This window comes from Pollachius pollachius, assembly GCF_949987615.1.
Source record: "Pollachius pollachius genome assembly, chromosome: 8".
Classification (NCBI taxonomy): domain Eukaryota; kingdom Metazoa; phylum Chordata; class Actinopteri; order Gadiformes; family Gadidae; genus Pollachius; species Pollachius pollachius.
In genome coordinates this window covers 18,779,760-18,797,532 of record NC_136941.1, presented here as the reverse complement: position 1 = coordinate 18,797,532, position 17,773 = coordinate 18,779,760, and the positions used below count along the sequence as shown (strand labels likewise).

The window sequence follows — 17,773 nt, the reverse complement described above, 5'->3', positions numbered from 1 at the left end:
GTTTTCGACCACGCCCACTTTGGTGTCATCACAAAACACTCAAATGCTAATTCTGAAGCCATCCTATGAAGTCTCACCGGGTCTATTATACTTTTTATGTCTACTGGTTTTGTACAGCAATAACAATAATAAGGATTCCTTATGATGATGAGGATGATTAATAATGAGTACTATATATTCATAATTATTAATATTTGTATTTATTATTAGTTATTACATGGTACTTTGTGGCCGTAATTTAATGGATGACCAAAACAATGATTTATTCATGTAATTACATCATCTCCATTGAAAAGATAGATTACCTAGGTTAATCATATTTACATTGGTGGGAACAGGATTACCCTGAACACACCTGTTTACTGTATGTGTGCTCGTGGGTGTATTTGTGGGTGGTTGGGTGTGCACATATGTGTTTGTGTGTGTGTGTGTGTGCGTGTGTGTGTGTGTGTGTGTGTGTGTGTGTGTGTGTGTGTGTGTGTGTGTCTGTGGCTGTGTGGGGTACACATAACAGCTTCCTTGTTGTGGTCACCTGGTTATATGTTTGTTTCCCTTCAAGTTCCCTTTATATGTATTAACATACGGTCGTGCTATAATAGAAACCTTGATATTGGATGATGCAATACAACCTCTAGATTCTTCCCAGTGTGAGGAATGTTTTATGGAAAGCACGTCTTCCTTATAACTTTGACAAATTGTTGATGATGGAAGTTCATTCATGTTCCTCAATCACTTCTGCCTTCACTTTCTGACGAATTCTATCAGTCCCCTCAACCTTCTTTTGCAGTAAGAATTTTTCGATGACACCACATTTAATGCAGACTATCATTTTATTGATCAGAAAAGGTTATCCAGTTACATTCAGTAATTATAGTCCTGAAGAATAAGGTTGACTTTATGAAATTAAATAAATAGCAATATATCTTAATAAATAATCTGCAATATATGAATAGGTATATTTCATAGAAAATACAATTCAAACCAAGTTACATTTCAAATGCACGAAACGTATATTGATTAAACACTGTAAGCATATATCGCGTCATCCTGAGATGACTGCTTAAGGAACACATGTCTCTAACTTGACCAATGTGATCATTTAAGACTACAGATTATCTCCTCCCTAGCTGTCTGGCGGCGGGTAACACTGTGCAGAATGTTGGGCTGCTTTCTGGGTCTATATGCACTGACCAGCAGAGCCCTGGCTGTGCATGGCCGGGTCACCCAGGGCGAAGACACGAGCGGTGAGGATGGAGAAGGAGAAAAGCCTCTCCATGACGTAGTGGCACAATTCAGCTTCCCATATGCTGTTCTCCTTGACCAGCGCAGTGGGAGCGCTGAACTGGAGAAATAAGACAACACAAATCTGTTAAACACCACCTTTTGTTATACAGAATTCATGTTTGTTTTCTGCCCATGGTTTATGTTAAATTGATCAGAAAACTGGTGTAACAGTAGTATAGTAGTATAGTATGATATCTACGTACCTCGCTGGGGGGTAATTCTCCAGTGGCACTCACACAATTCCTCATGTCTGTGTAGAACTTATCCAGCGGTTGTTTTATCTTCTTGGTGAACTTGGAACAGACTTGCAGTTTGCCAACCTGCTCCACATTAGACTGGTAAATCCTCAGCACAGCAGACATCTTCATGATGCAGGGCTAGAAAACCATTGTGGAATATAACATTATTATTATGATGATGGTGGTGATGATGATGATGATGATGATGATGTTGCAGATAATGATGAAGATGACGACGATGATGATGATGATTAATATTATTAATTGAATATCCCATTTTATAACACATGTGTTTGTGGCTCACCATAGAGTTCTGTCTGAGGCTGCTGGGATCACACTTGTCCTGAGTCTCCATCCAAGGAATGATGTTCTTAAAACTGGTCTCATTTGGAATTCCAATAAGCGTCTGCAATGCATTAGAAAACAAACTTAGTTTCTACTTAGTTTCTCTACAATGCTCATTAAATGTAATATGTTAAAATGTTAAAGACTAATAATTCCATGTAAATGATATTAAGACAAACTTACCTCGATTGATAGATTTCGAGCAATTTCGTTGAGCTGGGACGAACTGCTTTTGACACTGATGCACGCATCCTCCACCCTGTCCCCAGTCGGAGCGCCTGAGGCTTTGGCAAAGATGAACACGATCGCAACGATGAATCTGAAGTTTGGCTTCATGACGACTGCTGTTTTGTTGTATGTGATGTCCAGCTTTGGTTCTCTTGCTGTGTTTCTGTGACCGGCTCTTGAACTTAGAGTCGAATATATAGCAGCAGCGGCTGTGACTCACGCGGAGTTTCCTGGGCGAGTTCGTCTCATTCAAATTATTATTTTTGTTTTATTATTATTATTATTATTATTATTATTATTATTTATTGTTATAAATCACGCAGGTAGGCTTGCACGTTTAATCGCACTGGAACCAAGTCATTTATTTTTGAATAATGCAGTTACATTGGGAATCTAATAAATTAATATATATATATATATATATATATATTTTTTTTTAAATTGTATTATATAGGCCTCTGTTATAAAACCATAATATTATGGTTATTGATCCATCATTAATATAGTAGATGATCTTTCAAAATCAATTAGGTATTAAAGGCGATTATGAAACCGTTAGAGAATGATCTATGTTCTACTGGGGTACTTTTTTCAATCTCCCCCTTCTGTAGCAGAATAATGTGTTATACGAGAGCAACCGATATAGGGGCATAGATGGACGATATCACATCTTTTTCGTTCACAATTAAGAATTTAACATCTAGTTGTGTGTTGAACGCACACAACTAGGCTACATTTCCCGGGAAATTTGAGCCAGTCCACCTGTACAGCGCCTGAGCTGCCCACGCGTAGCCGGTACACCTGATCGTCGCCCCCGCGCAGGAAAGTGTACAGCCCTTGAGATGTGTGTTGATGCTTAAATATTCATAAAGTAGCAGACCCTGGTTGGGTTCATATTTATTTTGTTGTTCAATTTATTTGTACCACTCTTGGACGGTTGGCGTATTGTGATGGGAAATCCATTTAGGCCTATGGATATAAATTGTTTCTTACTGGCGAGATATATTCAATTAGTATATGCAACACGTGAACCTCCTAAGATGGCGCAATATTATTGGTTCGCTATCTCGGGATATTGGGACATTTCCCATGATTTGGGATCTCAAACTCAGGATATTATTTTCAACGCACAGTCGTCTCGTAAAAATTAACTAATAAACCGCTAATAAAAAAAAAAGAATCCCGGCAAAAAGTGTTATCTTGTTTTTTTTTGGAGTAGGCCTATTCACGTGAAGTAGTCCTATACTACAACAATTATTCACCTCAGGCTCCGTGAATAGTGGGGAATAGCCCCCGAGGCCGAAGGTCGAGGGGCTATTCCTATTCCCCATTCGTTTCAACCTCGGCAAATAATTGTTAATCATTAGGCAGTTGTTTAGGCTCTTAATTAGCATACGAACAAACGTTAAAGCCCATAAGCGCGTATTTTAAATAACATTTGATTTAAAAACATTATTTACGCAGTTTTATTTTTGATTTTGCTTCCAAACGTAAGTAGCGTACATCGCGGTCTCAAATGTTCCGGGAAGTGTGTGAATCTGCGTTCAACCTACAACTGCATACTCACTTCTTAATAGTTGTGATATGTGAAATGTGATGTCGTCAATTTGTATGCCCCTTTTTAGGTGCTGGTCTCTCAGAAGAAGGAGATCAAAAGGTAGCATAAAAAGAAAAAGAACGAAAAAATAATAATCCCCATGAGAAGAGTATAAACAAACAACCCACGTTTTCACAAGATACAAGATAGTTCACACACACAAAAAGGAATTCCGCCAGAGGCGGATGGCGGCGGGAAAACCCAGCGGGGATGGTGCGTGGCTGAGTGATTTAGCCGAGTGCGTCTCGAATAAATCACACGGAATGGCCTGCTCAATTCTAAATAAAAATGGACTGTAACAGTTATGCTCTCCATCGCTGCACATGAGAAACCCTCTCTTACATGTCAACACAGCTCTGCAATCATTTGAGCTTTAACTAGTGGACTTCAAACTGATTTATTTTAAATAAACGTTGTTGGCATAAATGCTTCAATCAATCAAAATCAAATTGGGTCCAATGTTAATTATTAAATGAATAGTAACTTCACTTCTACGACTGCACTGAGGATACACAACTTATATTTATTATTTCCCAATAACTAATGCGACTAATGCTAACGAATGTAATTCATGCTATTAACCTTTATTGGTAGTATCCATGGGGACAGCAAGGCTGTGCAATTCATGATTAAATTATGCCTCCATGATTCATAGCCATCACAATCACTGTTTGTGTAGTGATTGTGAACACTACGCAATCACTACACTCCCAATACAAACACTTTACTGTTTGTGTAGTGTTCAGCAACACAGTAGTGTCGTTGAACCGTAGTGTTGTTGAACATCCCCCTACTGGAAGCGGATGTGCTTTCATTCTTCTGTTATTGTTGTGAACCAACATGTGTCGACTTTGTATGTGAAATAGTATTTGACAACTACCCGTAATCGTTATGTAGGTGACGCTAAACCTTTAATTCACCGCAATTCATTTCAAATATAACCAGCATATTTCAATGTCTACATGTTGTTAGCTACCTTAGCATATGTGTAGCCCTGGTGGGATAGCTACAACACCGCTATACTAACTGGATCTATAACGCAAGGGTAACCGAACGAACATTCGCTACGATAACGGTTGAAAAGAGCTCTAATATGGAGGATGCTACTATTGTCTTGCGTGGTTTTCTATAGCCCCATGATTACCATTGATGATAAATTAGTTGTTGGATGGCTAATGGGTTAGCCAAGCTACTTTAGCCGCTACCAGAAGATGCGCTCTTTTCCTAAACAGCGCTAGAACCCAATAGTGTGATCTCGCTTTTTGACTTGTTAGCTAACTTTGTATTTTTACTGTCACGAGTACTACAAAAAAATACATACTTCAATACTAGTTTTTACTTTCTTCCTTATTTTAGGCCGACTAAGCTTCACTCATGATGAACTTTGACGGTCTTGACCAAGGGATGGGCGACTACTCGCCCACCCTCCATGGGTCCTTGGACACCGGGATGGAGCCTTCGATGGACCCCCGGATCACTCAGAATATGATGCAAGGCGTGGAGCTGGACTCAGAGGGACTGGCCGTTGAAGTGCCCGACTCTGTGCATCTTTTAGAGGGCATGTTCTCTGAGTTGCACAGTGTTGCAGCAGAAGTTGGCATCCCAGTTACTGCAACTCATTTTGATCTACAAGAGGAGTTGCTCTGGATGGGAAATCACAGAGTAAGATACTCAGCTGATTTTAGTAGACATATTTGAATATATTAACCCGATAGAATTGTCAGTACATTAATAAACCATTTATTTTTGGCTTTAATTCCATTCCAAGCATTACCTAACAGTTAACTAATGGTCAAGTTAGAATTGACTAATGGTTAATGGTAACTACAGTAATCGTGTTCAGACTAACCTTCACCCAAACCCCTATGCTAATGCTCTATAATAATCTTTATAACTGCATTACTAATGTTAATGAATGGTTAGTTAACAAACTCTTATTTTCAGGTGTTACCAATTTTATTTATAAATGTATGTATTACTCACTTACTCAAATGTTTTATTTCTTTAGGGTCATGCCAGTTCCTTTTTCGGGCCTACGATGGGCCGATATTCGTCTTTCCAAGTGCACTCAACTGATGACATCCGCCAGATCCATAGCTTAGAAACGGGTGTGCTCTTCCTGTCCAAGACCAATCTCAAATGTTGTACCCGCGGCGGCTTTGTCATGTTTGATTACCCGTAAGTAACATAAGAATCCAGACTTCTTTTGCAATAGCCCCTTTTGAAATTATGTTAAACATTGTTTGCTTCCATCAGGATGGATGAAGGAGCAGATATGCACAGCCTCCTTATGACGGACACCAACACTCTGATCATGGGTGGGCTGCACAACTATATTGTAGAGTTTGACTTGAATACTGTTCAAGAGACTCAGAAGGTGATTCCATCAGCGTTGTGGACATTGTTGATACATCGATTCCCGGCTTACTTTGAAAGTAACTGTGTGTGTGTGTGTGTGTGTGTGTGTGTGTGTGTTGGCTCGCATGTTTGCTTTCCTTGGCAGGTTACAGTGGAGATGCCTGGAGTGGCAATCATGCGGCAGTCCAGTCGCTTCTTCTTCTGTGGTCACACGTCTGGGAAGGTGGGTGTAGACTAGGTCCTTCTCCCCAGTGAGTGTGGACGTCAACACGCTGGGAAGGTGGGTGTGGACTAGGTCCTTCTCCCCAGTGAGCATGGACGTCAACATGCTGGGAAGGTGGGTGTGGACTAGGTCCTTCTCCCCAGTGAGCGTGGACGTCAACACGCTGGGAAGGTGGGTGTGGACTAGGTCCTTCTGCTCAGTAAGCGTGGACGTCAATACGCTGGGAAGGTGGGTGTGGACTAGGTCCTTCTCCCCAGTGAGTGTGGACGTCAACACGCTGGGAAGGTGGGTGTGGACTAGGTCCTTCTCCCCAGTGAGCGTGGATGTCAACACGCTGGGAAGGTGGGTGTGGACTAGGTCCTTCTCCCCAGTGAGCATGGACGTCAACACGCTGGGAAGGTGGGTGTGGACTAGGTCCTTGTCCCCAGTGAGCATGGACGTCAACACGCTGGGAAGGTGGGTGTGGACTAGGTCCTTCTCCCCAGTGAGCATGGACGTCAACACGCTGGGAAGGTGGGTGTGGACTAGAGGGGTAGAACTAACGCCAACTTCCACTTGAGGCTAAAGCCGTTCCATCAAACCAGTTCAGCCGCGCCTTCAGGTTTACGTTATCGTGGATTACGCCCAGCCCAGAACCGTGAATGTCGAATCATGGATCAAATGTCCGAAAAGGACCGAGTGGGATCTTTTCTAGTGGCGAACAGAAGCTGCTTGTGGAAGTTTATGAGGAGTACAAGCACATAATAACTCAAAAAGGGAACATTGTAACCATTAATAAAAACAGGGAGGCCGCCTGGCAATAAAATCGCCGATCTTCTGAATAAATAAGTAGTAGGCTATTAAGCGTAACATATTTACATTTAATATTGTCCGTAGATTTGTATTTAGAGTCTCGAGGTAACGTGTCAGACTTGCAGCCGGTCGTCCGGGGTTCAATCCCCCCCTAATTAGTAATTTAGGAAGGATTACGGGAGGGATCAAATAACTTTGCATGCCTTTTATTTTCCATTTCTTTGAATATTGTAATTGACTATCCATAGTATTTATCTCAACAGAGGTGGTCTCGGCTGCCTGCCGAGAAACTCACCTGAAAGGAATTTAAGTGGCTGACAATTTCCCATGCAGCAGTGTCTCAATTTGTAACATTAATAATCAGTCACGATCACAATCAGTAACATTAATATTAACATTAACTTTACCATGGGTTTTTGCAAGTTCTATTTTGTTTCTAGGGATATTGTAAGACATATTTATTATATAAAAAGTCTATTGTTAGGCCTAATTTCTCTGATGAAATAGAGGAAATTACAAAAATGAGCCAACGCCAAAAATTGTAGGACGTAGGCCTACTCAGGACGCGACCTCGCTTCGCCCGAACCTCAGGGCAAATGCTAGACCACTCACCGAACTGCTAGTTCACAAATTTGACAATACATAGTCTTAGATAATAATGTGTGGTGAAAATATCCACGATAACAATAGATAGCAATTCATTTAATTACTTTATTTGCATGATTTAATCTTAGACCCTTAGTGAAAATATACGCTGTTTGTACTTCATATATGTACATTTATGACAAAATCGTGAGGACTAGGCTTGGCGGTACCTTCTGATGGTGCACTTGTTTCCGACAGATGGGACTTCTCTGAAACACCGCTCAAGTAAGCCTGACAGTTAGCCTGGTACCGACCAGGTTCATTTGGTCGGATAAATTGCCATGGTTACTTAGAAGAGATTTCCTTAAGTCACCTTGATGGAACGCAACTCTAGATTAAAGTAGCGAGGCTAAGCGAAATAAGCCCGGCTTTGCCTTTAGCTTGGTTGATGGAATCCCCCCTAGGTCCTTCTCCCCAGTGAGCGTGGACATCAACACGCCGGGAAGGTGAGTGTGGACTAGGTCCTTCTCCCCAGTGAGCGTGGACATCAATACGCCGGCCTTGCATCAACCCTCCCTCCTCCGCCCAGGTGACCCTGCGAGACATGCGCACCTTCAAGACGGAGCAGGAGTTCGACGCCTTCTCGGGCAGCCTGTCCGACTTCGACGTCCACGGGAACCTGCTGGCGGCCTGTGGCTTCTCCAGCCGGGGGATGAACGGGCTGGCGTGCGACCGCTTCCTCATGGTGTACGACCTCCGCATGATGCGGGCCGTCACCCCGCTGCAGGTCCACGTGGACCCGCTGTTCCTGCGCTTCATCCCCACCTACACCTCCCGGCTGGCCATCATCGCACAGTCAGGTGAGGGAGGGAGGGAGGGAGGGAGGGAGGGAGGGGGAGGAGGAGGAGGAGGAGGAGGAGGAGGAGAGAGAGAGAGAGAGAGAGAGAGAGAGAGAGAGAGAGAGAGAGAGAGAGAGAGAGAGAGAGAGAGAGAGAGAGAGAGAGAGAGAGAGAGAGGCCTGTGAACGTCAGTTACTCTGTTAGCTAAAAAAAACCATCCTAAACATCCTGTTAGCTAGTCTCTTGGTTAGTCAGTCCTTTAGCAAGGCTGTTGATTACTCAGTCTGTTACAGATGTTGTTTACCTAAATCCACTGATCCACCTCTCCTCCCACCACTAGGCCAGTGTCAGTTCTGTGAGCCCACGGGGCTAGCCAACGTGGCCGACGTCTTCCACGTGAACACGGGGGGCCAACTGCTCATGAGCTTCGACGTGTCGTCCAGCAAGCAGGCCCTGGCCTTCGGGGACTCTGGGGGGGGCGTGCACCTGTGGTCGGATGCGCCCGAGGTGTCCTACAACGACTACTCCCGCGAGACGGAGTTTGCCCATCCCTGCCTCGTGGACTCGTTGCACCAGCTGGACTGGAACCATGAACTGCTGCCCCTGTCCCTCATCCCCACGCCCCTGACCAGCGCGGAGCAGCTGCTGTCCGACTGGCCCACCCCCATGGTCACCCCCAAGCCCAGGTTAGGCACTGGCCATCTCTATGGCCCCGCAATGATTCCAGTGGGACCGTTGGTGACAACCCTTGTGTCGGGTGATACGACTCTCGTGTCCTACATGAAGATACGGAGTGGACGTTTATATTCAATGTAGCTTATATTCGGATGTTTTCAGACTATGAAGCTTATTTTCAAGAACAACAGTTTTTTATATCTTTATTCTACTGCATATGTAGGAACTAACATAAGCTCTTCTTTGTTTACCACTACAGGCGATCGCCTGCTGTTGACCCAGAGATCCTACGAACAATGAAAACTGTCGGTTTCATTGGCTATGCCGCCAATCAACGTACCCGTCCTCGCAATCAGGCATGTCCCAAACCCTCCACTCGTATATTTGATACAGAGCAAAGGGTAGCTCAAGGGTTAGGTTCTTAGTGACAATGTATTTCTGGTGTTTTGTTTTACCTAGGTACCGTACAAGATTAAAGAAGTGGAGCTGGACTATGATAACTACAATCAGGTGCCTGAATCACCCATCGGCCGAGAGGAAGAACCACACCTTTACATGGTGCCCAAAAAGTACAGAAAGGTTAGACTCAACAAGGACTTTCCCTTTCTCATGCTTGAGGTGACTCCCTCATCTGTTCTGCTTCTAACACGCCCGTGTTTTACCGGGTCATACCCACCAGGTGACCATCAAATACTCCAAACTCGGACTGGAGGACTTTGACTTCAAGCACTACAACAGAACCCTGTTTGCAGGCCTGGAACCGCACATTCCCAATGCATACTGTAACTGCATGATACAGGTAATGACTTCCTGTTGTGCAACATTGTTCCCTCTTCTTGATGATTCGTTTTTACTGGTAGCACCAGCGCTGTGTTTGCTGACGACTCTACCCGGGGACGCGCTAGGTGCTGTACTTCCTGGAGCCCATCCGCTGCCTGGTGCAGAACCACCTCTGCCAGAAGGAGTTCTGCCTGGCCTGTGAGCTCGGGTTCCTCTTCCACATGCTGGACCTGTCCCGTGGTGACCCGTGTCAGGTAGACCCCCACACCACAGTACACTCCCTGGGTAGAGAGTGTACCGTTAAGGCTCAGTCCTGATCGCAGGGACCCGGCTTGGATTCCTGCCCAGGGTCCCTTTCCTGTCCTCCGCTCAAATCTCCCAAACCTTCCTGTCTATCTCACACTATCATAAAGCATAAAAATGCGAAAATAAAAAAATCTTGAAGTGCTCCAGATGTAGGAGGCGTATTTGCAAAGCAAAAAAAGCCAGAAGCCAATCGTCCTCTGGCCTCGCTCTCTCACGCAGGCCAGCAACTTCCTGCGGGCCTTCCGCACCATCCCAGAGGCCTCGGCTCTTGGGCTGATCCTGGCCGACTCGGACGAGCAGACGGGCAAGGCCCGGCTGGGCCGCCTCATCCAGAGCTGGAACCGCTTCATCCTGACGCAGCTGCACCAGGAGACCCAGGAGCAGGAGGGCCCGCAGGCCTACCGAGGGGCCAGCAGCAGGTCGGCACGGCCCCGCGGCCCCCCGGGTCAGCCCTGTCTGACTCCACGCTCCCACCCCCCTCACTCTGCGCATGGTTCAATGGTTCACGACTGATCCGCTCCCACGTACCTGGGTCAAATGTCTGGCTGCAACGTGGTCGGCGTCGGGGTTCTTTGTCTGCTTTTTTGGTTCATCCAAGTACCTCAGGGTCTAGAATACAGCGCTAGAATGCCCCCCAAAGAGAAGAGTCTGCTGCTGGAACCCTTTAATGGAGGTGTTGACCCCCCCCTCCCCGTCTCCTGCATGTGTCTCAGTGCTGTAGGCTCGTCGGGGGAGTCTGTAATCGGCCGGCTGTTTGGCTGCGAGGTGGAGAACAGCAGCCTGTGTCGCTGTGGCAAGGAGACGGTGCGCACCTCCCTAACGCTGCTCTTCACCATGCACTACCCGGAGCACAACCCCCACGGTGCGTCCCCCCCCCAACGGGACTGGCAGATCCCCCCCCCCCCCTTTCTGGGACGCTGCCCAACGGAGATGGAGCTTTGTATCCCAGGAAGTTTCATGATAATACTGCAATCAGCCTTGTTGGTCAGACACATGCATGCAGCGAGGGAATTCTGTCTGGCTCTAGACCTGGGGGGGAGGGGGGGGCTCTTTCTTGGGCTAAGAGGGCAGCGGATTACTGAGGTTGTGTTCCTGTTTTGTGTCCCGGGCAGAAAAAGCGGTGAAGGAGCATGACTTTGTGGAGATCCTGAAGAAGAGCATCTGTCTGGAGCAGAGCACGCAGGCCTGGTGTGAGAACTGTGAGAAGTACCAGCCCACGGTAGGTTGTCCCGGCGGGGGAACCAGCTACTGAGGAATCAAAGGCCAGACAAAAGGAGTGACAAACAGAGGGTGGCGTCATATGGCATTCACATATTATCTTACTTCCTTAACGCGACGCAATGTGTGTGACGTTATGTTTAAGGTGAAACGGGTAGTGCAAATGGAATGTGTCTTTGGGCTGTCAGGATTTGGTTAATATGAGGAAGAGTGTGGATGTTAGCTTGTGGATGTTATTGGTTTCGCTTTCCCTGTGTAGAAGAGGGCAAAATGATCGTGTTCCGGATGTGAAATAAAATACACATTTGTGTTTTACTTTTTTTAAGGACAATTCCGGTATTTTGAACATTGAGCCCCCTTTCTGGTTTGTCAAGGATGAAATAGAGTGGTTGACACCGAAATGTTGACTTGGTCCTGTCTCGGGTATTTGGCTCATTTCGATCCGCCCCTGCCTGTTATCTGGCACAATATCTGCCTACGGGCATTCAGAAACATGTCCTTAAAACCACCCTAAACGTTAGTTTTCAGAAATGTGCATCTCACTGTCAGCCACTCTATTTCATCCTAGACAAACCAGAAAGGGGGCTCAATGTTCAAAATACCGGAATTGTCCTTTAAGTGGTGAGAACATGACCCAAACGTAACTTTGTTTGGTTTCCGCTTGTTTCCTGATACAGGTGCAGACCCGCAACATCCGGTGTCTCCCGGACGTCCTGGTCATCAACTGTGAGGTGAACAGCGCCAAGGAGGCCGAGTTCTGGAGGGTGCAGGCCGAGGTGAGTGGGAGACGGTGGGAGTCACGCTGCTCCTCTCTCCGGTGGTCACTAACGCTGTCCCCCTCTCCTGTTGACCCCAGTATGCCTTCAACAAAGCCAAGCAGAAGGAGGCAGCAGAGCCCCCAAAGCCCAAGGAGCCTGAGCCGCTGCCTACAGAGTGGTGCCACGAGTAAACGCCCTCCTCCGCCTACACCTGTTGAACCCCCCGGCCCTTGTCTGTGCACACACTGAGCGGGAACTGTTGTCTTCTCCAACTCCCCCCCCCCCCCCCCCCCCCCTCCAGTGGGGAGGACATGCGCGGCAGTGAGGGCATCACCTTCAACACGCGGGCCGAGGACCTGCGCCACGTATGGATCCCCCTCACCATGAAGATGACCATCAGCAAGACCCAGGGCCTGGAGGTGGTCCACTGGCCGGAGGCCGAGGAGGTAGGGCGCTGGGAGGACGGCTGGGACCGGCCGCTGGTTCAGCAGCAAACGTATTGGTAGTCCCTGAGGCGGCTTTTCCAGCGACCGTACCGGCTCAACGCGCCACGACTTAGCACCACTTGGTTTGGTTCCAGGCACATCGTGTCTCCATCTAGAAAAGTACCTCTTCAACGGGTCGCATGGGCGGGTCGCATGGGTCACATAGCACGCATGCGCGAAACTGCGCATGCTTATCCACGAGACACATAAGCAGACAGGGATACACACAGGAGCGTCTCCAACTATGTCACGGGCCACGGCGTGTTGTTGCGTGCTGATACTGCGGAGGTCAATAATCAATCACTATTGTTGACTGAACGCTGATGCTAGTATTTAGAGATACCGGTGTCGTGCCGAAAATGGAATCCCCATCTGAAATCGCACCCCCTCTCTGCGTGAACGCGCTTTCTCGTATTCCGTCTGTGCTTTCTAGGTTCACATCATGCATACATGTATGAATTGTAAACTATTACATATTTAAGTGCCCTCGTAGTTCATTATTGTGAATGGGATATCTTACGTTCTGGGTCGCCATAAAATGTAACATTGCTTTCTGTGACAAGTTTTATCATCTTCTGATGATATGATATAAACACTGCTATAACGCGGAGAGGGGCCGCGATTTCAGGCGTGGGATTCCATTTTCGGCCAAACACCTGGTGTCGGGTGTCAGGCTCGGACGACGTGCTCGTCCAGTGGCGTCACTCTCTGGCCAATCAGTGGCCAGCAGCCTGTTTACGTCACACAAAAGCACCGGTTCAGCTCTCCATGACGGAGGTGAGACCAAAAAGTACCAGGTACCAGGTACCAGATTTTGGCTATGGAAACGCAAAAAAATGCGGCCGAGGCGAGGCGAGTTGAGCTGGTACTGTCGGTGGAAAAGCGGCATGAGTATGGGTCTCTTGGAGTGAGTACAAAGCATTTGCTGCTTATGGGTTCAGGAATGCAATTGGTGCGTTTCATGATCATTTGTGTTGTTTTAGTTTTTTTCCGGCGGCTCAGAGGTCATTTGACATTATTTACGGCAATATAAATTATAAATCAATGGAAATGATAACTATATGAACAATGAACTCAAACCCAATCCAGTAGAACCCCTTCTGTTACTATTCCAATGATTGGTCCTTCACTGCAAAAATATTCCAGTCAACAAGGTGGAGGCAAGTTTTCAAACCAACTTTTAATAGACTGGCAGATATGCTCCTGATCATTCCCAAATACGTCGTGGCATAAAGGCTTTTCCCGATCCTCCAAACGCGAGAGGCTCACGCTAAAGAAGGGTGTCAGTGGGTCCAATAAGAGAGGGGCCCTCCCTCCTGTAACGCGCTGCCTCGGTGTCGCCCCCTAGCTGAGCACCGCAGAGGAGGAGGACGGGGCCTGCCTCTTCGACCTGGTGGTCACCGTGCCCCACCTGCTGGACGCCCGCACAGGGGGCAACCTGGTGGCTCACATCAAGGTGGGAGAGACCTACCACGTGAGGAAAGAGGTGAGTCACTCACACGCTCCCGCGGCCAGAGGGGGGCGTCCTGTAGAGGAGGCCCATCAACACAGGTGGGATGGCGTGTCTGGCGGAGCCTGACGTCCGTGTGTCCTGTCCTTGCAGGGGGTTACACACCAGCAGTGGTACCTGTTCAACGATTTCCTCATCGAGCCCGTGGACAAGGTACGTCTTCTGGTGACGTATGAAAACGGATGTTCCCATTTGTGTTGTTTAAAGTTTGAGGTGGTTTTATTTAAGGGGATTTTAAGGAACGGTTGTTTTTCTGACAGACGGAAGCAGCCCAGTTTGATGTGAATTGGAAGGTGCCGGCCATCTTGTACTACGCCAAGAGGAATTACCACTCCAAATACGACCTCCGCAGTAAGTCTACGGCTGTTTCTATCGATCAAGCTATGAACCGCATTATGTAATATGCCAGAGGAGGGTTTGAGGGGCTGTTCCTCACGATGTGCTCCCTCCTGTCCCAGTTAAGAACCCCATCGAGGCCAGCGTTCTGCTGACCGAGGCCTCGCTGGCCCGCAAGCAGAGGAAGAGCCACGCCACCTTCATCCCCCTCATGGTCAGCGAGATGCCCCAGGCCGGGGACCTGGTGGGGCTGGACGCTGAGTTTGTCACGCTCAACCAGGTGAGTCCGCCATGGAGGAGCAGGGCTCCAGACTCACCTTTTACACCAGGGGCCAGGGGCCACTCACCTTTCACACAGTGGGAGAAGCACATTTTTTGGTCGAACCAAAACTTGGGGAATGCGTCGATGCTTTATTTCATTTTACATTGAACCTTGTCGTATGACGCTCTTATACATTAGCATTAATTGGTTATCGTTCAGCGTCTTGACTCCTTCCTGTGTGAACAGGAAGAGGCGGAGCTTCGCAGCGACGGCACCAAGTCCACCATCAAGCCCAGCCAGATGTCTGTGGCTAGGATCACTTGTGTGCGCGGTCAGGGGACCAATGAGGGGGTGCCCTTCATCGATGACTACATCTCCACCCAGGAGCAGGTACGTTAGGGGGCCAAAAGATCCGCTGCATGCCACACAGACATTTACATTTATCTTTGAATTTTCTGCAGGGAATTTGAATCCCAAGTAGTTGAGTTATTTTGAATGTGTAAAACGTGTGCTTTCACACTTCCTTGTCGAAGGTGGTGGACTACCTGACCCAGTACTCGGGTATCAAACCAGGAGATTTGGATGCCAAGATCTCCTCCAAACACCTGACCACCCTGAAGTCCACGTACCTGAAGCTGCGGTTCCTCATCGACACCGGCGTGCGCTTCGTGGGCCACGGGCTGCAGAAGGACTTCCGCGTCATCAACCTACTGGTACGCTGCAGTACATGTGGGGTTGAAGCCTGTGTAGTCTGGTCATGTTGTGTTGGAGCCTGTGTAGTCTGGTCATGTTGTGTTGGAGCCTGTGTAGTCTGGTCATGTTGTGGTGAAGCCTGTGTAGTCTGGTCATGTTGCGGTGAAGCCTGTGTAGTCTGGTCATGTTGCGGTGAAGCTTGTGTAGTCTGGTCATGTTGTGTTGAAGCCTGTGTAGTCTGGTCATGTTGCGGTGAAGCCTGTGTAGTCTGGTCATGTTGCGGTGAAGCTTGTGTAGTCTGGTCATGTTGTGTTGAAGCCTGTGTAGTCTGGTCATGTTGTGGTGAAGCCTGTGTAGTCTGGTCATGTTGCGGTGAAGCCTGTGTAGTCTGGTCATGTTGCGGTGAAGCCTGTGTAGTCTGGTCATGTTGCGGTGAAGCTTGTGTAGTCTGGTCATGTTGCGTTGAAGCCTGTGTAGTCTGGTCATGTTGCGGTGAAGCCTGTGTAGTCTGGTCATGTTGCGGTGAAGCTTGTGTAGTCTGTTCATGTTGCGTTGAAGCCTGTGTAGTCTGGTCATGTTGCGGTGAAGCCTGTGTAGTCTGGTCATGTTGTGGTGAAGCCTGTGTAGTCTGGTCATGTTGTGTTGAAGCCTGTGTAGTCAGTACTCATGTTGTGTTCAGGTAATGTACATTATGTTTCTATAGTTTGCGGGGGCCCTACTTGGTTACAACTAGTTATGGTTATCAAAGCTGATGTGCACGTTTATAACTTACTTTCTAATAAGTTTGTTGTAACAGGAATATGCCTTCGTATCACTCCGATCGCTTCTCATTTTCTGTGTGTATTTCCTGCTTAGGTTCTGAAGGACCAGGTGGTGGACACTGTGTACCTGTTCCACATGCCCCGCAAGAGGATGATCTCTCTACGCTTCCTGGCCTGGTACTTTCTGGGTAGGTCGGTGCGTGGTTCCTCGACCAGCCTGTCCTTCAAGTTTAATTGTTAACCGTGTCTCCTGGAGCTGGAATGCCGTGAGTCACCCCCAGGTTCCTTGTCCCCTGTCCCCAGACCTCAACATCCAGGGGGAAACCCACGACAGCATAGAGGACGCCCGCACCGCCCTGCAGCTCTACAGGAAGTACCTGGAGCTGAGCCGCGGCGGCGGGACGGACGAAGTGAGGAAGGCGCTGAAGGGGCTCTACGAGAAGGGCCGCAAGATGGACTGGAAGGTGCCGGAGGCGGACGCCGGCGACGGTCAAGGTAGCCCAAAAAGTACGACAGGACATTGAGGCTCGATGAGACTCGCCCAGGCGAAGGGGTCCTGGAGGAATGTGATGGGGTCAAATGAGATCTGCAGAATGCGGGCTCGCCAACTTTGATTGACAGCCGTGTCTTTTGTCCTTCCCGTTAGGCGGTGGTGTGTTCCCGTCTGTGATGTCGCTGTGAGGAGCAGACGCCTTCCGCTTGGAAGACCTCACGGAGAGTGGGGCGGGGTTAGCAGACCAAATTTAAATACATTCTCCTGTACGTTGTACACTTTTTTTCTGGTGCTCGTACCGTACAGGTGAAACTATTTAACATATCAAGGAATGAGAACCTTTGACATCTCGGTTCCCTCAGTTGGGACTTTTTTGCGTCTAATTAATTCTTTATTGAACGTGAGCAAAGTGGATAAAATACCAATGTTTTTTTTTGTATGTAAATAAAGTTGATTTGATGACCTTGAAATAGTATTGTGATTATTTAAGGCTATTTCAATTTAATAGATGAGCTTGTTTGTTAATATTTAAGGTTGAATAACTTAAAATTCAACCTTAAAGTAATAATCTTACTCAAAGGTATGCAACACATCTAACTATAGGAGTCTGTGTGTTTCAACTTGACACTCTGCTGTGGTATGGGTGAGGAATAAAGGAAGTGCAGTGTCAGGTGTGAAGCTACCAAACAAGTTTTAAAAAGGCACTGCACTAGTTTAGCCAAACATCCTTAATGGCAATTGCATCTTTGTTTAACAAACGACTCCATCTAGTGGTCGTATTTGGTATTATGCACATTATATTAAAAATAGATCATAGCCTCCAGTAAGTCCAGCCCAACCTTAGTTTGTTTTTAATCCTATATTTCCCCCCGTGGGAGATAGTCATCTAATGTTTATATTAATTCGGGAAATGTTCAGGCACACTAGAGGCCTTCAAGTCTAGAGACACAAAATGATGTGCCGAGGCTATAAATCAAGCCTCCACCTATTAAGCACATTTTAGTGG

At 47.1% G+C, this 17,773-nt stretch overlaps 1 protein-coding gene across 3 annotated transcripts; it reads left to right on the top strand.

Moving 5' to 3' along the window:
- The first annotated feature begins 4,472 nt into the window (after window positions 1-4,472).
- On the top strand, window positions 4,473-17,231 carry pan2 (poly(A) specific ribonuclease subunit PAN2). 3 transcript variants are annotated; one of them, XM_079742481.1, is made up of 26 exons: window positions 4,473-4,586; window positions 5,050-5,355; window positions 5,702-5,871; window positions 5,950-6,070; window positions 6,197-6,274; window positions 8,241-8,511; window positions 8,831-9,176; window positions 9,425-9,521; window positions 9,625-9,744; window positions 9,845-9,964; window positions 10,071-10,199; window positions 10,471-10,670; window positions 10,965-11,113; window positions 11,364-11,470; window positions 12,147-12,245; window positions 12,326-12,414; window positions 12,529-12,673; window positions 14,061-14,198; window positions 14,316-14,375; window positions 14,483-14,573; window positions 14,681-14,838; window positions 15,067-15,210; window positions 15,354-15,533; window positions 16,369-16,462; window positions 16,578-16,769; window positions 16,921-17,231. In XM_079742481.1, exons 2-26 carry the CDS (start codon window positions 5,068-5,070, stop codon window positions 16,953-16,955), a joined length of 3,621 nt encoding a protein of 1,206 aa, XP_079598607.1. In that variant the 5' UTR covers window positions 4,473-4,586; window positions 5,050-5,067; the 3' UTR covers window positions 16,956-17,231. The 3 variants fall into 3 exon arrangements, with proteins under 3 accessions (XP_079598607.1, XP_079598605.1, XP_079598606.1); XM_079742479.1 differs by having other exon boundaries at window positions 16,578-16,781; XM_079742480.1 differs by lacking the exon at window positions 4,473-4,586 and adding an exon at window positions 4,638-4,738 and having other exon boundaries at window positions 16,578-16,781.
- Window positions 17,232-17,773: the final 542 nt, after the last annotated feature.